General features: G+C 40.5%; 1 protein-coding gene across 2 annotated transcripts; it reads left to right on the forward strand.

The window, feature by feature from the left end:
* The first annotated feature begins 76 nt into the window (after positions 1-76).
* ccdc149a (coiled-coil domain containing 149a) lies at positions 77-21113 on the forward strand. Of its 2 annotated transcripts, XM_034229678.1 has the most exons (13): positions 77-221; positions 8627-8788; positions 8893-8931; positions 9737-9844; positions 10144-10260; positions 11158-11330; positions 11811-11883; positions 12060-12147; positions 13366-13510; positions 14206-14282; positions 15093-15125; positions 17845-17937; positions 19113-21113. In XM_034229678.1, exons 1-13 carry the CDS (start codon positions 171-173, stop codon positions 19604-19606), a joined length of 1653 nt encoding a protein of 550 aa, XP_034085569.1. In that variant the 5' UTR covers positions 77-170; the 3' UTR covers positions 19607-21113. The 2 variants fall into 2 exon arrangements, with proteins under 2 accessions (XP_034085569.1, XP_034085649.1); XM_034229758.1 differs by lacking the exon at positions 15093-15125.
* The last annotated feature ends 238 nt before the right edge of the window (positions 21114-21351 follow it).

Here is a 21351-nt window from a genome sequence, read left to right on the forward strand (position 1 = left end):
ACCGGAAGTCGTATCTTTTTTCCACACATCTCATTCCGCGCGAATTGACAGCGGAGCCAAAAAACAGTGACACCGCATCCGGATAAACAAACGGGGGAGTTGCGGCTCGGACTGAGGCGGACAGGCAGCCTGTATCCTGACATTTTTTTGCAAAAATATTCCGGATAATAATGCAGTCTTCCAAGAGGAGCGAGAATGACTGGCAGGGGCTGGTGAGCGAGGTGAGTGAGATCGGGAACAGCTGTGCAGAGGCGGACTACTTTCACCGAAGCTCCGGTGTCCATATGGAACAGCTTTACTGTTTGAATAGACCGAGGAGCTGCAACATCACAAATAAACCCACTTTTTATTTGTTGTTTGTATGATATGCTATCTACCGGTTGATTTAAGAGGTGAGCATGTTATTTTGTCAGGCCTCCGGGTTGGAAATGCAGTGCCACATGCCCACATCCTTAACACGACCTGATGCAACACACCTGTAGGGCTGCTGCATCTACATTGCTCGAATTAATCTTTAATGCTATTTAGAACTATTCGACCAAAAGGGGATATATTAAATAAACATTTACATATTTGAAAGTGTAGGCTAATGTTTAGGGCTGCTTAATTTGAGTAAAAAATATCCTCATAACGTTGTGATAAATATGTTTAAATAAGTTTTTTAGTTTGTTGCTGCCTTCAATGTACTTCTAAAATACAACACATTGCTGTTGAAGTATTCGTATTCGCACTATCCTATAATAAAGAAAATGTACTTAAGAAAAATGTCAGCTTTGACTTTATTAATGTTAGATAGTTTTATTTTATTTTAATACTCACTATTTTCTGATGTTTTTCTGAACAAACAAACCATCCATTAAGTGGCAAAAATAACTGCCTCATTTAAATTGCATTAGTTGCATCTGTGAAAGAGTGGTTATCATGGCTGAGCTGCAGACACTACAAGCTGCTATTTAATTTGGTTATGAGCTGTACTGACGGATATGAAGCTTCGCTCGTTTCCCTCTGCTGTGTGTTATCTACATGTAAGGCACTTGGCTTCAGTGTGTGTTTTTCCACCTGTAGGGCACTGGGGTTGGTATTATTTGCACAGTTAAGTGTTTCTAGCATTACCGTCCCTGTTGCACACTTTGAAGCCAAGAAGCTGGATGATACAGTTGATTTTATATACAGTTGTACTCTTTGTATGAAGTTAGATATGGTGCAAAATGCGAGAGTGTGTAAAACCTGATGTGAGCACTTGCAGAAAAAAAATCTGAGCTTGTGTGCATACATTTACACTTGTATAAAATATCCACGTAACTGTGAACCAGTGGCGTAGCTGTGGGTGGGCCCGGGTGGGCCTGGGCCCACCCACATGCACGTCTGGCCCACCCACATGCACGTCTGGCCCACCCACAGCCAATCAGCGCTTCATAGCGCAGAGCCGGGAAGCCCAGAAGGAAGTGCCACAAACTGCAGTTCATCTAGTGGCCGCCGGATGGATGCAAAAAGGAGCAATTCCCATAGACCCCCATGTTAAAATGCCCAACTTTACAGCAGAAATAAACATGTTTCTAGCCTGGATCCAATAAAACTTATTCTGGATATAGTTAGATTCCACCTTCATGACAATGGAATAGGGAGTGCATTTTTTTACCGTGAGTTTTTATAGTAAGTAAAGTAACTTTTGCCGTGAGTGAATGAGCGAGGGGCGAGGCAGTTTACACACACGCAGCTGCTACATGCAGCAACACACACACACACACACACACACACACACACACACACACACACACACACGGAGGAGATGGCGGAGAGAACGCGCTCCGAGGTGTGGTTAAACTATAGCCGTGTCGATGTGGACAATACTCGTTACCAAAAGTGGAATAAGCGTTTAGCGTGTAAGGGCGGTAACACGAGCAATTTGTTTAAACATTTAGCAAAAGTGCTCCACATTCAGACGGAGAAATGCACCGGGTTCGACTGTCTTTCTAGCAGCTCTGTAGCCCCATCCACGAGTAACGTTTCCACGTCAGGTACGTTATGTATGCTAGCAGCAAAACACGGAGTTAACTACATTATTCAAACATGGGTTAATGATTAGAGGAAACTGAGTTATTTAGTCTGTTAAAGTTTCAGCTATTCTGTTTACAATTCTGTCATCACATTATTTAATACGATTTGTTAAAACATTGTTGTTTCTTTTGATGTGAAATATTATGTATTTCATTGAAATAAAAAGCAATGTTAGTTTTGTTCACAATTTGTTTAGTTAGTTTACTTTATTTTTTTCTCCAAAAGTACCGTTAAAGGACCGGATCGATAAGACATAGACATACTTTATTGTCATTTCAACAAGACACAGAGTGTACTATTAAAACGAAATTTCATTGTACTGGCTTACAGGAACAGGACAATATACAAACTTGCTAAAATTGTACATATACATAAATAATAGTGACGTGGTGCTGATAAAATTAAAGATAAAGTGTGCGTTTAAAATATAAAGACTTACTATACATATAAATAAAATAGACATACTATATAAAAAATATGTGCTCTTTACACAGCGTAATGTAATCTTTATGTTACTGGTCTACTTGCTGTTCAGCAGTCTGATGGCTTGGGGGAAAAAGCTATTGCAGAATCTGGCTGTTCTGCTCTTAATGCTGCGGAACCTCTTCCCGGAGTGCAACAGGGAGAACAGAGCATGGTGAGGATGAGTGGGGTCTTTAAACATGTTCTGGGCTTTTGTCAGGCAGCGTTTCTGAGCGGTGTCTCTGATGGGAGGGAGAGAAACTCTGATGATCTTCTCTGCTGTCCTAACCACTCTCTGCAGAGACTTCCAGTCTTTGGCGTTGCAGTCTCTCGACCAGATGGAGATGCCGCTGGTCAGCACGCTCTCTATGGTTCCTCTGTAGAACGTGGTGAGGATGGGAGAGGGGAGCTGTGCTCTTCTCAACCTGCGCAGGAAGTGTAGGCGCTGCTGTGCCTTCTTAAATAGTGATGTAGTGTGAGTGGACCAGGTCAGACTGCTTGTGATATGCACCCCCAGGAACTTGGTGCTGTCTGTAGTCTTCACTGTTGTGCCGTTGATGTGGAGTGGTGGGTGACAGTGCTTTTTGTTCCTGAAGTCGACAATGATCTCTTTTGTTTTATCGACATTCAGGATCAGGTTGTTGGTGTTACACCAGTCTGTCAGATGTTTCACCTCCTCCCTGTAGGCCTATTCGTTGTTGTCCCTGATGAGTCCCACCACCGCGTACTTTATGATGTGGTTGGTACTGAACCTGGAGCATAAGCATAAGCGCTATCGATAAAAGTAGTAGTACCGTTGTGTACCCTATGTGGATGTCAGTTTTACACACATTCTGAGGCCGCCGTGCCTATGTTTTTTGTTTTCACTGCTAATTTATGCTTATGTTCTATTAGTGCATTAAAAAATCATTAAAATCATTAATGAAGTTTCAGCTCAGACCCCACGCTTAATATGTCTCCCCCTGGCCCACCTACATTTCTCCAGGCCCACCCACACAATAATTCCTGGCTACGCCACTGCTGTGAACCAAATGTACACTTGTATAAAATATCCACGTAACTGTGAACCAAATGTGAAATCACAGAAGAAAAAAAAAGTTTTGTAGCTTGTAGAAAAAAAATGAACTTAGTGATGAAATGTTCACTTGTAGAAAAATACATATTTTTTAAATATATTTTCCATTACAACTGCAACTTTATTTATTACAACCTCTCAAATCAGTCATTACAACTTGACGAATCTCCTCTGTGGCAGTATAAATCGACGAATCTGTGGTCTTGACTTTTGCTACACTTCTTGCGATAAATGTGTCGCAAAAGTAATTTTCAACTGTAGATGTGGGGGGAGGGAGGGGGGTTGGAGCGAAGGGGCGGAGCTATCAGAACAACGAGGCTCGGGTCAGTCACACAGTCACAGCCACAGTCAGTCACGTCGAACCGGATGACTGCGGGGCTAACGGTTCGTGTCGCTACCAGTCCGCTGACATGGCGCATCAATCAACGGTAAATGTTGCCCATTACTTGCCCAGTATTACTTTGAATATTATTATTGTGATTGAGGATTAAATCCGCTTTGAAGACCACCGTTTTATATCGTGCAGTTTAGCGGCAAAATAACGTCAGTCAGCCAGCTAACGCGAGCTTTGTTGAGTTTATGCTAGCTAAACAAGTAGTGGTTGCAGTCTACAGCAGTAATTAATATATTATAGCCTACTGCTTTGGCACTAACGGTTGATAACCGTTTATGAAAATAAACTGTACTGAAATAATGACAAGTTTTATAATTGTCTTGGGCTCCTGTTGTGTTTTTAAAGCCTTTGTAAATTATCCATGCTATTTTCTATTTAGAACGAAGACTTCAGAATCTTAAAATCCCTTAACGTTTGTATGCAATTGTGCTAAATTCAACTCTGGAATCAAGCAAATATTAATATGTTTACATGACATTAGTTATTTACATTTTTGCCATCACTGAACTATACGTTTAATACATTTAAGTCAAGCTAAGGTACATGTGATGGTAGCTAGTTAGTGCTCTTACCTGTGAGGCCTCCTCCAAACAGCATAATAACCAGACTGTATCATTAAAACTAAGTACCAGTTCTAGATCCTTGACTTTAGACAAACAATTCAAAAGACAACATGTATTTAAAGACCAATCTTTATTTGAAGGTGCCTCTTAACCTGAGATATTAGTTATACAGTAATAGTATTGACAATCTAAAAAAACTGAGCAACTCAACAGTCAACTTTATATTTCTTATTGTCTAAAGCATTTATTATTTTCATTTTCTCCCTCTCATATTCAGTGTGGACGGATTGAGACAGTGTGGTGTCCAGAGAGCTGCAGAGACTTCAGGGAGAAACCTCCGTGTGATGGACGTCCTGTCTGTTGGTTTGGAGAGGACTGAGGGTCTTTCCTCTGCGAGGAGGACCAGGGCTGATGAAGGAGCCCATGCTGGGCATAGCTGATACCAACTGCACATGCCTAGTCTGTCACTTTATTTGACTAAATGTGTTTACTTATACATTTAATAGGTTTACACCTTCTGTCCATATGTGCTTTTTATTTAAAACATTTGATTAACTTTTGGTTCACATTTCAATAAATTGTATTTGTATTTGCACTCCTTTTGTCCATTATTCTTACTGAAAATGTTAGATTACACATTCACATCTGACTGAAGATTGGCCCCATTTATTTGTGACGTTGCAAACTCTGCGGTACAAGGCACAGGTGATGTGAAGCTCATAAAGTGAGGCAAATATAAATAATCAGCTGATGGAGTGTAGATGTGGAAATAGATGCATCCCATCAGCTGACTATGTTTTTCGCCACACTTTATAAGCCTGACTATAACCACCCCTTCTCTGAGGTGCAGGCAGCGTCACAAACAAATGATGGTCCTGATAGACTACAAAAATATTCGGTGTGCAGAACTTTTTTTTCACAATAAAAGTAGTTTCTTAGTGAATGTCCTGTACTGGTCTTAAAATCACATAACATCAGCTTTTAATGTTCCTCTTGGATGTTCTTCTTGACCCTCAGAGAAGGAGAAGATGTCGTGTCTTTCAGGCATGTCCTTCCCTAACAAAAATTACAGGAAACATAAAACATTGCAGAACAAGTGTGTTATTTATGAAAGAGTTGTGTTTAGGGGCTGTTGATATAATTATTTTTTAATTGTAATCAGATTATGAATGAACAGTATGAAATTCATCAACATTGAAATATATGTTATTATCAAAATAATATTGAACTGTTATCAAAACGTAGTGCAACTGTAGAAGCTTGCTCTGTTGTCTCACTGAAAGAATAACTTTGACCACGTATTTTACAGACAATATTGAGAGATAAATAGTAGCAGTTCTCACTATGTGTTAAATATCTTTGCCTTCAATACATTAAATTAGAAAGCTGACAAAGTCATATTGCTTGTTAACATCTTAAATGTAACCTTTTGCATGGAAAAAAACCTCAACTTCACTGATGTGTAGTTGATCTAGTATTTAGTATTGTTTAATGGAATGTATATCAGTGTATTCAAGTCAATACTTCATTCATTTAAACCAATATCTTTCTTGATTCTTTGTACAGTATGAAAAAAGAGTCTTTGTACCTGAGCTGAAGTTCACTGCTGTGAGACTTTGTGTGAAGAGGAGTAATCTCAACCCAGTCTGCCAAATCAGCATATATATATATGTATATGTATATATGTATATATATGTATATATATATATGTATATATATGTGTGTGTGTGTGTGTGTAAAGAACCATGTGTACATACAATATAACTGATTCTCTTCTGTTGAACTTGTTGGATTGTGTATTGTCCGAGTCAGGGTCCTTTTTATTTTACTGTAACTTTGGAAATTGTGTTACCAATGCTTACTGTTTATTTGATATCAATTTGGTAATACAATTAATAAAAACAACAAGGTTTGGGTTCGTTCTTCAGATGACTGTGATGTTAACGTGTAAGCTCAATAATGAACTCCAGCTCAACCAACCATATTGTAATATCTAAGTAATCATCTTGAAATATGACATTAATAATTGTAATATACACACATCTTATTGTGAGGCTGATTTCACATACACTACTTCGACGTTAGCTAAATAGAAAATAGCATGTATAATTTACAAAGGCTTTAAAAACACAGCAGGAGCCCAAGACAATTATAAAACTTGTCATTATTTCAGTACAGTTCAATTGGTTTTATTTTCATAAACGGTTATCAACCGTTAGTGCCAAAGCAGTAGGCTATAATATATTAATTACTGCTGTAGACTACAACCACTACTTGTTTAGCTAGCATAAACTCAACAAAGCTAGCGTTAGCTGGCTGACTGACGTTATTTTGCCGCTAAACTGCACGATATAAAACGGTGGTCTTCAAAGCGGATTTAATCCTCAATCTCAATAATAATATTCAAAGTAATACTGGGCAAGTAATGGGCAAAATGTACCGTTGATTGATGCGCCATGTCAGCGGACTGGTAGCGACACGAACCGTTAGCCCCGCAGTCTCCAGTCACCCGAGCCTCGTCCTTATACCTCATTCACACCAACGGTGTTTCAGGGCTGGTTCGGAGCTGGAGCTTGAAAAGCACCGGGTTTTCCTCTTCACACCGCAGCGGAGCAGCCTCTTAGCTCCAGAATCCGGTTCGTTTCAAGCACCAAAAAATTGTCCGGCCAGAGCAAAAGCACCACATACGTCACGCTTACGTCGAGGCGGGGGCATGGGCAGGGGCAGAGACAGATCAACTCCTGAACAACAACAAAAAGCCCGCGTTTTATCCAGTTTGTACCTTTATATATACAGTCTATGGTTTGTACACAACGATGGAGAAACTTAAGAGTTTCAGTGTTTCTGCCATAGACTGTATATAAAGGTTTCTGCTCATGGTGAAGCAACGTGTCTGCGTGTTAAGGTGGAACCTGAGCATTCACGTTGATCACCTCTCATTATAAATCTATAAAACTATAAATATTAAACTTTACTTCACGTGTTCATTTGAGAACAGCTGTTACATACCTGGGTGAAGGTTACAGTTCATTTAAATGAAAGATACAACGTTATTCCACACTCATGGTTCAGTCCAGCTTAAGAAAAAAGACCGACCTTGGAAGCAGTTGTGTTTTAAAAAAACCTTTATTGACACGAGTACACTTTTTTTATAAGAATATAACTAAACCACAGAAATGACAACGGAAAAGCTGCAGATAGAGCCATAAGAAATGAATGCAACTGATTTCATCCGCGCGGTTTGGCTTTATGAAGCAGGCACGCAAATGGTTACGTCATGACGCAAACGATGACGCAACAACGCATTACCAGTCGGACTCTGGGCGGTGTGAAAAGAGCCAGAGCTAAACCGAAGAACTGGTTCTGAACCTGAAAAGCTCTAGTACGGAGCTTGAACCGGAGTTGCGTTGGTGTGAATGAGGTAGATAGCTCCGCCCCTTCGCTCCAACCCCCTTCGCTCCAACCCCCCTCCCTCCCCCCACATCTACAGGTGAAAATTACTTTTGCGACACATCTATGGCAAGAAGTGTAGCAAAAGTCAAGAACGCAGATTCGTCGATTTATACTGCCACAGAGCAGATTCGTCAAGTTGTAATGACTGATTTGAGAGGTTGTAATAAATAAAGTTGCAGTTGTAATGGAAAATATATTTAAAAAATATGTATCTTTCTGCAAGTGAACATTTCATAACTAAGTTCATTTTTTTTATACAAGCTACAAAACTTTTTTTTTCTTCTGTGACTTCACATTTGGTTCACAGTTACGTGGATATTTTATACAAGTGTACATTTGGTTCACAGTTACGTGGATATTTTATACAAGTGTAAATGTATGCACACAAACAAAGATTTTTTTTCTGCAAGTGCTCACATCAGGTTTTCACGCTCTCGCATTTTGCACCATATCTACCTTCATACTTTGGCCCCTGGAATTAACACGAAAAGTGTCAGTGTCAGCAATTAAAGGGCAAAGCGGCCACAAGAATGCCCCGAAAGCTGTGATCAAACCAATGATGTGGAGAGTCACAGTCCCTAACCTGTGCTCTGTGATGGTGTGTGTGCGCGGTGTTTGTAGTTCCTGGTGTGTAAGCGGAAGCTGGAGAGTAAGAAGGAGGCTCTGCTCATCCTGTCTAAGGAGCTGGACACCTGTCAGCAGGAGAGGGATCAGTACCAGCTGATGGCCAACCAGCTGAGGGAGTGCCACCAGGGACTGAAGAAGAAGTACAGGGAGCTCATCGTGAGTGCTCGTGTTGATCTGTCCTCAGTATTTTCTCTACACACATTTTTCCCTGTCTCCGTGTGGACTTCCAGTTTAAATACTAAACTCTTTTCATATTTTAGGACGGTGACCCTTCTTTGCCACCAGAAAAACGCAATCAAGTAAGTTGTGGTTAAAATCAAGGACTCCATTTATGCCAAAAGTATTTCTTACTAAAGCATATCTTATATATCTGCTATATGAGTACTGTATTTTTGTTAACGTTTTGCTAGTTTGTAAATGTTCATTGTCAAAATAATATCCACTGACTTTATATGTTCTTAGTTCTCCTTTATGATTCAGTCTCTCAAAGGTTTCAAACATAGGAAAATGTTTAGGAAAAATAATGCAATAAATAATACTTTTTTAATAATCTAGATTTATTTTATAAATGTTATTATAATACTTATTTTAATATGTATATATATTTAAAATATACAGTAAATAATGGAAAGAAAGAAAATATTCTACTTGTGGTTGACACTGGAAATGTGATTATTAACAGTTATATTGTCTTTGTTTTCTTAATCTTCACTTGTTTACAGAATGTACTTTCTAGAAGTGATGTGGCCAATATCTAGACATCTTGGTTAACAGTTATTTATTCATATATAATCAGAGTTTAGACAGCTACAAGTGTAATATAGGTTAGAAATCAGCCGCAAAATAAGTGTTAATATAATTCTAAATTAAGTATAGAATAGTTAATACAATGTAATACAAAATTAACACGATTACCATTTTGAATATATTTTTCAATGAGAATAATGATCAAACCTTCTCATATCGTGAATTATATTGTTATTGCAATATCAGCCAAATAATCGCAATAAGTAATATTTCTAAATCCTGCAGCCCTAATCTCCATGACGATCCACGTGGCCAATCCCCAGCTGTTTTCACGATTCTCCTCCACCTTCTCCTCAGGTGAACCTGGCTCAGCTGCTGAGAGACTCCAGGGAACGAGCCAAAAAGCTGACGGAGGAGGTGAAGGAGCTGACGCAGAGGCTGACGGAGGCCCAGGGGGACAGCAAGGTGAGGTGACCTGCAGCAGCATCCCCCCCAAACACACACACACACACACACACACACACACACACACACACACACACACACACACACACACACACACACACACACACACACACACACACACACACACACACACACACACACACACACACACACACACACACACACACACACACACACACACACACACACACACACACACACACACACACACACACACACACACACACACACACACACACATCCAGTGCATGAGTAGATGTGCTTGAGGGAAGCAGTGAATTTAACTTGTTTCTCCACAGCTGCTAAGGCTGACCATAACTCGACAGAGGCTAGGCGATGAGGAGGTGGGGCCGCGACATTTCCCCCCCCATGAACGTGAGGACCTTGTTCACCAGCTGGAGAGAGCAGGGCTCCAGGTTGATGAATGTTCTTACTTTCTACACAAAAAAATCAACATACTGAACCCAGAAAAGCGTCTTATTTTAGATGGTCTCGCATCAAGACTCTAGTAATAAATATTACTTTAATAATGGAGTTTTCTAGGAATATGCACCCCTATCAAGCAGTGGTGGTTCTAATCCAATTTTACTTTATAAACATAAAATACAGTAATTGGTATTTGTTTTTGAAAAGGTATTTGTTTTAGTACATTTAAGTTACAGTCCTTTGTTTGAGTAGTTTTTTTAATTTAGAGTATTTGTTTTAGTAACTTTAAGTGACAATTTAATTAAAACACATAAACAGTATTTGCTTTAAATAAGGTAATGAACAGTTTAATCTCCACTGGACATCCAGGTCTCTGATTTGATTTAGTTCCAATAGATCTTGATATTGTTACCTTTTTTTTGGAGGGGGGCCACAGGGGGGTCCCTGGTCAGTGTTACAGGGCACTGGCCCCTGTTGGCCTCCCCTAGAACCGCCCCTGCTATCAAGGCTCTGTCTGTAATTGTTTGATTTTTTTTTTACCAACAATTAACATGATAAGCTGTTGTACATGCCTGACTCTCACCCCATTACTGCCATTACTCCCTTACGATACATCCACACAGTGTAGTAAATACAGCCTTTTAGGAGGCTTATAATTTGGTGGGGTTGAATTGGATTTTATTAGGTTGATGAAAAGATTCTGTTCCCTCCTTAAAACCTGCTTTTGAGGTGTTCTTAAAAGCAATTCACCTGTATGTGCTCCAGTAGAGCCTCTCACTCAGCTGAATACAGTATCCAAGGTTTTACAGGTGGGAGCTCCTACACTGCGAACAACTTCCTATGCCCGCTCAGCAAACTCTAACGTCTTTCTGGTTGTCTTTGTCTAGATGGATGAGATGGAGCACAACATGAAGGCTCTGACCGACGAGCTGCAGGACGTGAAGGCGGAGCGCGGCGTGTTCAGGGAGAAGACCTACCGCCTGAACGTGGAGCTCAACCACGTCCTGGGCAACCGTGAGGCACGCATCATTGATGTGGATGCCCTCTGCATGGAGAACAGGTGAGTGGGACAAAAGATCTTTGGGAACTACTTTCCCATATCTCCAGTTCTAGAGAGGCCATGTGTTTTCTACAAGCTGCAGATTCTCCGACACTTGCTTTCACTCTAAGTAACTGCTTCCTGTGTAGACATGTCTCCGTATTTACCCTCTTTCGTTTGCTTTACTGGGTGTAAACACATCAGAATTATTCTGTTTTGGAAATAAAGAGAAGAATATCTCTTTTTATTTTGTAAAAGCTGAAAAGTGAAGTTAAAGATATAACCACATCTTTAAACGTGTTTTTTATTTCAAATGTTTCAGAGAAATGTGTAATTTTAATTAAGCTAACGCAGCGTTTCCTCTGGTCTACTGTGAGAGAATTGTCATATATTTACTTTTTATCCAGTTTTTAGCCACATTTTCACCAAACCTTCATAAGATCATGAAAATGATAGCGGCAACCGAACAGATTTTTAACATGATTCTCGTTGCTGATGCAGGTATTTGCAGGAGCGGTTGAGCCAACTGCAAGAGGATGTGAACCTGCTGAAATCCAACAGCATGAAATACAAGGTACAGATGGAGGGCCTCTGACGATTCATTTGACTTCACGAGAATGTGTATTCTTAAACGGTGGCACTGCAAGCTTTATTCCTCCTTTATTCGTTCTCTTTTTCTTTCAAACATTTCCCAAATTGGGATCAAAAAAGTACTTTGTATATTATCTTATCTTTCCCACCCTGCAACAGACAGCTCTTGAGAGGAGGAAGAACTCCAGCACGTACGGAAAGTCAAACAGCAGCAGTCCGCTAACTGGAGTCCTCTCGGCAAAACAAGGTACACACTGATAAATAGATGAGGACATAATGATGATGAAAATACAAATATTGCCTAGTAGGTTTACACGTACAAGGATTTTGCTTTACCATACACAAACACAGTAAGTGAATACATTGAACCAAAATGGACCAAATTGAACTATTATAACAACTATTATAACTTTCAAAATATAAAAATATTCTACTATAAATAAAACTAAATGGAGTAAATATGACAGTAATCGGACGTCAAGTGGAGAGCTGTGCAATATATTTACAATGCATTTTAGACATGGTAGACAAAGAAAGTGCTACCCTGATTCTCTCTTCAGTGTAACAAATCGGTTAAAAAACCTTTGTTTCTAGCCGTGCATTATTTAATAACTTCTTCTTTGCCGGTGCTTGGAGCCTCGGCCAGGACTCCAGCTGTGTTACTAATTGTATCGGGAGTGGCAGAGAGCAGGGAATGAGCATGCCAGGATGACTGACAGGAGCTGGCAGCAGCAGCACAGTGGGCTCCGGAGTTAAAGTTAGGAGTGTCTCCAGTAGGCAGCTGCTTCCAACTCTCCATCTCTGTCTCTCTTGTCATGCTGTGTTCCCAAATTCATGTCAAATCACCCTACTTTTTAGAGGGATCTTTTACTTTAAGTTAAAGTTGTATTGGTGCATTATGTAGGGGCAGGTGGTCCCACATGTTTTTGATTATTTTGTCCTTTGCACATCTTCTAACTAGGCCTGCACGAAGTTGAGAAATGACAATTTCACAAAATGCGACCGATTTGATCATATTTCTCATTATCATTGAGGTGTTTTACGACCGCTGTATTCGTCTGTCTGTATTGTTTTGTGTTCATTTGTTGTAACTTTGTTCATGCTGCCCTCTTGGCCAGGTCGCTCTTGAAAAAGAGATTTTAATCTCAATGAGACTTTTACCTGGTTAAATAAAGGATATATATATATATATCATTAATAAATATATAAAACGATTATAGTGAATAACATTTTTTTATAATAACTGTATTTTAACACATGTATTGCCTTAAACAAATCATTTGCCTACTATGATTTGAATATTGCACTAGTCCATATTGAGATTTTGATACATTTTAGATTAATTGTGCATTCCTTACTTCGAATAAAATTAGCTGTCTCTGTTTTTTATCCTCTCCTTCTTTCCCTTCCTACCTGTCTTTCTGTTTCTACTTGTTCCACCTTCAATGTTCCCTCTCCTTCACAGTCCAGGAGCTGTTCCTGGAGGAGCCGGGCTGCAGCCTGCCAGCCACGCCTCAGTCCATCTCCGACCTCAAGTCTCTGGCCACGGCTCTGTTGGAGACCATCCACGAGAAGAACCTGGTCATCCAGCACCAGAGGCACACCAACAGGTACTAAAATACTACTTTAAATGATCACAGGAACCTTACCGGCCCCTCTGTTGACTTTAAGGACTTTTTCATTTAACCTCATAAACTTTTCCCCCAAAATGAGCATCATCATCATCAGCATATTTGCTGGTGAAACCCTTTAAAATAGACACTAACTCCTCTCCCACTGCCAGTAGACGAGTAGGCCTAGCAGCATAGTAAACAGTGAAAAGCAGCTCAATGGTTACTTCTTATCTATATGTTCTTTATTCAGTCTCTCTTTTAAAAAGTGGAAAGATACAAACATGCTTTTCATGTCAATGGAGTCCGGTTGCTTTGTGGAAAGCAAATTAGTTGTATTTTCTTCTATGTTGATCAATTGTAATCCATGTTGATTATATTTACTATTCACTTAAATGTGTTTCATGACATCAACAGCAAAAGAGGCAATAATGATAATGTCCCCTCGGATGTCATGTGTCCATCCCCACTGATAAACACAGTGACTTTTTCTCTCATTTGTCCCGGGAATGAATGCCGATTGTAACCTTTCCCACTAAAGCCAGATGTAAGCGGCTTTATAATGTTTGCATACCTGTTTGAGGATTCTCCTCCACCTCCAAGGCAAACACCGAACTGTGACACACACATACACACACACACACACTGTTTATCAGGCCCCCCCAGTAACCCGACCCATCGTACCTTGCCTGCAGGATCCTGGGAAACAGAGTCGGAGATCTGGAGAGGAAGCTGAAGACGTTAGAGGTGTCAGGACTGTGGAGTCTCCCAGGTGGGTCCAACGTCCAAACGCTTCCACACAAAGAAAAAAATGTTTTAAACATGCACCATATGCACTATCCTTCACAAAGTCCCTTCCATATTTTAATCTCACATACAGTTCTTAAACAACAGAGTAACAGTCATTTATAATAAATATTCTAACAGAACTCTCTTGTTAAACATCATTTCAAGGGTGCAGTTATTTGCCATGCATATAAATGTTTTTGGTCTAAGTGTAAAACAAATATTTTCCAATTATATTGAATGTTTCTGAGTAATCCAGGCAGAAAACATTGATTTTAATATTTGAATGTCATCATTACTGGCTGTAAAGCAGTTACTGTACCTCACTCTGAAGTAAGGCATCTTCCCCTGAATACTTAATCCACCTGTAGCTACACCACACCATTAACAAACACGACCATGTGACCACAGGTGCGTGTGAGCGTGTTGACATAAAGATAATGTGAAAAAGAAAATGGATAACTGTTATCTACCAGTGCTGAAGAAATGTGCAAGGTAATTGTTTTCATAAACTGAATCCTTTCATACATTGCTCTATTTTATACTTGATGTTTTTAGTAAAAGGCCAACTGGCTTAAAGTGACATTTCACCCCTCAATCAAAAATAAATAACCAATATGATCTATATTGATAAAAATCACTTTAGGTCAGAAGATAAACATGTATTTATTGTTGTTTTGTGGGTGAACTGTCTACCAAAAAACTCTACTTTTCTCTGTTTTAAAATTCTAAATACATTATTGAGGTTTTTTGTTCATAACGGTGTTTCTCTCTCTCCTCTCCGGCTGCGTCCCAGGCTTGACCTACCGCGTATCTGTGGGAATTGGGAGTATGTATTCCTTCTGCCCCACTTAGCCCGCCCATGCCCTCCACTCTGTCATGCCAGGACAAATCTGGGCAGATGCCCAGAAAGTGTGTCACCTCGTGCCCACCGTTTACTGTGTGTGTTGACCACCCGCTCATCTGTCTGCTCATGATACCATTGACTGGAGCGGCTGCCTGAATATCACACACTGATCCTCTCGGTCCAGTGGACCCGTCTCAAACACTCAGGGAAAGAAAGATGATATATTAATGTTAGAGTTGGGAGTGTTTTAAGGGCATGAGAGAAGCCTCAGCACGCTAATGTTTTCTGGGGTCGTTTTAAAATGCGCTCAGATTCTCACATCATAAATCACATTCGTGTAGAGTGATACGTAATGCAGCGTCAGATAAAAGAGAACATGATTTGATTAACAAAAACAAATATGGTGATAGAAAATAAGGTAAAATAAGCTCGTAAAAATGCAGAGATTGTTTGTGTAAATCTGTCATTATGTGAGACAGTGGATGTACAAAACAACATTTTAAATGCAGCTTGCATTCAAAAACCCAATAACATAAACAACACCTGCATCCATGCATGAGGCCTAGAAATTAATATTTGTACGTGTTGCAAAGATGGCTGTTTCCCTTCTTCAAAATAAACCTCATCCTCAAAGTAGCAAAACCGAACAACAATGTACTCTCCCAAATGTAGGCATCAAAAGTGTTCGTCCCAAATAACATGTACTAAAGAATTTCACCTAAACTATAAATATGTTCCGTGTTTCCCCACTAGAGAGAGCTGTTGTGCCGCGTATTTGTCAGCCTGAAGGGTGGAGGGGCTGCGGCTGGATGGAGGTGCCCTGTCACGAGACCGTCATTCTCACCGCCATAAAACTGACAAGCATCCATTACTGAAAATGATTGCCCACATTACAAACACATTTAGGGGAATGTGCCGTTATTAGGGAATTTGTAGGCGAGGGCCCAGAGTGCCTGACGAGCACGCTGTCCACCACAGTTAGGGAGACAGGAATATAGAGCGAGATGTGTGCGTCTGTGGCCTTGATGTGATATGAAGTTGGGCTGATGGATATTAGAGGCAAACAGGATAGGACGGGGGGGGCCTTGGCTGCCTATCGGAGGCCCGGAGAACTCTCGAGGTGACTACGCTGTCTCCGGATGAGAGAGAGACAAAAACAATAAGAGTGACATGGATGCAGTGAGTCAGATAAAGATGTGATTGATTGATCGCCACCAGTGAGTGTGAGCTGAAATGTAACACAGCAAGTGAAAGCCTGTCGGAGTGGCTCAGCTGTTGCAAAGACACAGGTGGAGACAACATTTTTGGGATCTTTTCGGGATCCAGAGACAGATTTTTTCCTGTTAAGAAGAATTGTCCTTGTCAATCCAGAGCTACGCAACACTGTAGGGTTCCTATTTGACACACGTCTCTTATTTCTCATATTATTCAGGATGCAGAGTGTATGATCTCATATTTTTTGAAATATTGTATAGTGCAGAAGAGCTTGTTGCATTTGCATGATGAGTTTAAGTTCAATTTGAATAATTTCTAACCATAAAGCAGGGATAGTCTTGAAAATAAAATCTCAAATGGGTGCGTTGCACAAATATATGTGCAAATAAAACAATGTATTGTGACTTTAATGAGGCATCTTTAAGTCAAATTACCAAATTATTATTTAATTTTCATTTAACAGCCAAAAAGCATTGAAAAAAGAGAGTGCTGAAGAAATGTACGTTCACTACTACAAATATAATTTGGAAATAAAAAAGTTATTTATTGGTTGTTATATTTTTGTTAAATAAAGAAGCAATAAAGAACATTTACGGCTTCCTACATGCATCATACATTTTGCAGGTAAACTAGACAAATTCCACAAACGTATCCTAATTAATCCTGGAGGTGCATCAGTGTGTGTACCAAATGTCCAATAGTTGTTGAGACATTTCAATTAAAAGAATCTCACACAATAAAAGAATAAACTTTTAAGACGCTCTCAGCTGCTCAATGCGTTATCACTCACTGTTGCCACGTCAGTATCAGCATAACAATATGGACTGCATTCATAACAATATGGTCTCCGTTCACCATTGATGATTCTCACGCATCGTGTCACCCAGTCATCCATTTTCCCATTCTTCTGTTTGTTTGTGCGCTTCACACATGAATGGTCAGAGAAACAGGCCTATTCACAGTTTGTGTGAAGGCAAAAGCTGATTACAGGGTGTGTGTGTGTGTGTGTGTGTGTGTGTGTGTGTGTGTGTGTGTGGTGTGTGTGTGTGTGTGTGTGTGTGTGTGTGTGTGTGTGTGTGTGTGTGTGTGTGTGTGTGTGTGTGTGTGTGTGTGTGTGTGTGTGTGTGTGTGTGTGTGTGTGTGTAAGTACAGGTCTGTTTGTGTGTGTTTGTTTGTGATGTCTGGTTTATAGTGCTCCTATCAGTAGCATATGGTGTCAGCCTCAGAGGCGTGCAGCCATCACTAATGAAGACAGATGACAGGGAACTGAAGCCTCTGTAATGCATACGTGTGTGTGTGTGTGTGTGTGTGTGTGTGTGTGTGTGTGTGTGTGTGTGTGTGTGTGTGTGTGTGTGTGTGTGTGTGTGTGTACTCAAAGTGCCATACATGTGCTCCATCCAATCCACCAAAAACTCTTCATACCACTAACTTTGTCTTTTTGTTTTTGAATGCAAAAGTAACAGTTTGTGTGATTGTGGTGTTACAGGAACACGAGACAACAACACAATGAATGAAAATCTTCAACCGGAGCTTCACCCAACACAAGCCACGCCTTCCCCACACCTGCAGCCACCCAAAGGTGAGTGTGTGATTGTGTGTGACTGGTTCCCCAAGCCATTAACAATAAAACCTGCAGCTAACCGCATAAGCACTGTAATTAGCCGCCGCGTGCTAAACACTCCTCGCTATCTCCCACGGTTAACCCAAGTGCTTTCCCTTCCCGCCTCCACTCCTCATTGGTGCAAGCTGCCCAAATGCCATGGCATTTTGGAAATGTGAAGCAAATTCTCGCCCGCTGACATTCAGAAACTTCTGCCGTGTTCTCTTTGAAAGGAGATGGGGGACGGGGGGGGCCATAAATATGGATGCCAGTTCAAGTAATGTTGCTTTCTTCCTGCACGTTTTTGTGTGAATGTGTGTTTGTGTGTGTGGGGGAAAAGGTGGCTGGGACTCTATGTGCAGTCTTTAACCTTTTTGCCTGCACTTCCACAAATATGGGTCAGTAATCCCCAAAGTGAGAGCATATTTTGGCGAAGAGGCAGAACTAAGCTGTTGCTGTTGCCCAGATGCGGCGTCACACTTGTCTTGCGTCCTCTTGTCTGGGGCACTGCTGCTATATTTAGCTTGTTGCCATGGAAGCACTTCAGTCACATAAGTAATTGAAACGTTCTACATTGACACGGTTGTCCAAAAAAAGGAAACTTTTCCTTTAGCTTTCTTTTGAAAGTGTTTTTAGGCCTCAGGGCGTTATGCTTTGTGGTTGTGTTCCGATTCTTGAGGAACGCAATATTTTAGAAACCACTGGAGGGAATGTCTTAAAATATGGCACAAATGTACATTTGGACTCAAGGATGAACCTGTTAGATTTGAGTGGACAAGGGACAAGTCACAAAACATGTTTTTTTTGGAAATACATGAAATTAAACTGCAACAGGACTTTTTGGTAGAGTCAAACAATGGCAAGGCATTACGTTAAGTAAATAAACACTATGACTTCATTAATGCACATCATGTGAGCACGTCTTTCAAAATGTTCAGTATATTTTTCTCATTTCCGGACAATAAAACACTTTAAACCTGCTCACCATCTCAGTTTTTGGACTAGTTCTGTATGTGCTTCTCCTCAGGACTTATTTCCTTTTACTGTGTATGCAGGAAGGAACAGAAAGAAGTATCTGTTTTCAGATAAAACTGTGGCCTAAGATCAAGTGAGTAATTAAAACGACCAGTTGTCTCCTCTCCCCCTCGTGTCAGATGGATCATCGTGGGAATGCCACTCCGCTGGCAGCGACCTCGGCACAGATGGCACACCTGCACTGCTCCAAATCCTGCAGCCTCTCCCGGGGTTGGAGACGAATGGAATTGACAGGAGAGACGGAGAAATCTTGACGGAAGACGGAGCCCCCTTGGAGCTGGGGGAGGGGCGCAGTCCGGTGGAGGAGGCGGGGCATGAGGTGGAGGGGGTGGAGGATGAAGAGCTGGGCTCCACGGTGGAGGAAGGAGAGGAGGCCGCTCTGGCGCTAGGTGTCACAGCCACTGACTCACACCTTCCCTGGCTTCCAATCAAACAAGCGTCTGCGGATCTTTCAGAGGCGGGTCGGCATCAGCCCGGAGAGTCCCAGGACGATGGGTCAGATCATGAACCTGAACATGTAGAAGCCTCAACCCCAGAGAGCCGGTCCAGCACAGGGGAGTGGGACGTTTTGGATCTGCGCAGGGACGCCTGTCGATCTGAAAACTTGGCATGATCTCCCCTCGCTTAAAGACTTACTCAAACTCTTCTCATTCTTATTGATAATTGGCAAAGCCTTGTGAAGCTGAACGGCTTGTCAGTATGACGTTTCAACGATATGTGTAGGAGGTACTCCAAAGGATTCCTGAAAAACTAGTTCTGAAATATCAGAGAGAAGTAGACAAACATAAGTACACTATGCATTGAAAGTTAACTCTCAATATAATTTGAGAATGAAAGGATATTCAAATCAAGGGAAAAGCTTACCGGTCCAAAAGCAAGTGGCACTTTACATTTGAATAACTTATGTTAAGGGTAAACAGAGACATGAATGTTATTGCGCAGCAGGGTAATTCAATGTAGTGATTTATTTTAGGCTCCCTACAGCTTTCATTATGTAATTATAATAATAATACATGGTATTTATATAGCGCTTTTCCTGGTGCTCAAAGACGCCTATACCATACAAGTCAATTACCCCCCTTTAACCTTTGTTTAAAGCCAGGGTTCTTGTGGATACTTAAACATTCTTAAAAGGCATTGAATTATTGAATCTAAAAGTAAGGCATTCATTGGTAATACAATGTCTAAAATCAATCTTTTACAGTCTAAAAACTGCTAAGACATAGAAAGTAGTAACAGGAAGTAGTAGTTTTGCCTCTAAGATATTTGACTTCGGTTAGCTAACGTATTTGGACAGTAGCTGTTTTTAGGGAGGGGCTTAGCCAAGGTTTGATGGCATGAATCATCCTGAGTTCACTCAGCGTGGCCAGCGCTCATTAGCTCCCTGCTCCACCTAGCCGCTCTGTTTTAGTCAATAAAACGGAGAGAAAACACTTTTTCAGCCGGAGGTTCATTTTGTACACAGACATGAACAGACAATCTTAAAATGAATGGAGTTGCAAACTTCATGCCCTACAGGAAGAGTTACGAGAATAACAAATATGGCAGCCTCCCTCCGTCCTCCCCCTGCGATTCGATAATCCCAAATGTTTGCTTTCTTCTTCCTCCTAAGGGATGCCACTAACTGAGAGCTTTTAATCTCATAGGGGGTCTTAATTGACTTGCCGAAAATTGAGAAGAATGTGCTTTGTACATTATGTGTAAATGAATAACTCTAATATTACAGATTCTATTGATGTCTATCCATCTGTACGGGTGAATCAGTGAGTTTTTATTTTTATTTATTTGTATTTATTTAGATGTAGGTATTTGGATGAGACTACATGTGCCTTATATGTGGGAAACACTGGTATTTATTCATATAAACTGCATAAACCTGCAATATGAAGTTGGTATTTTCTGACTCATGCACATACAAAACAAAAACACTTTGACATTGAGCGTTTTTGATTTATATTTTTTTCCACGCAGACAGGAACTTCCTCTGATCTAAACTTGTGGTTGACTTTGTGAACTTATATTTGTTTGAGCTTTCACACACTGATGAGGTTTGTTTGATATCAATTTTCTGCACCAGAAAATGAGCCCATATCTGCAGCAAATCTCTTCTCTCTCTCATTTCTATATGTTCACAAGGTTGGTCTCATTAATTCTGAATGCAGCAGTCTCCGTCTTTTGATTGTTTTGCAGATTAGTGCGGCTTAGCTTGATTCTCTTCTTTGCAGCTTGGAGAGGGAATTGTTCTGACATCATATAGCTACAGTTACAATAGATATGTTGAAATCTGATTTGAAATGTCATTAACATTGATTTTTGGTATTATTTTCATTTTGGGTTTTTCCCTGAATTCAACTTTTT

The sequence above is a fragment of the Gymnodraco acuticeps genome, unplaced genomic scaffold (genome assembly GCF_902827175.1).
Source record: "Gymnodraco acuticeps unplaced genomic scaffold, fGymAcu1.1, whole genome shotgun sequence".
Lineage (NCBI taxonomy): Eukaryota > Metazoa > Chordata > Actinopteri > Perciformes > Bathydraconidae > Gymnodraco > Gymnodraco acuticeps.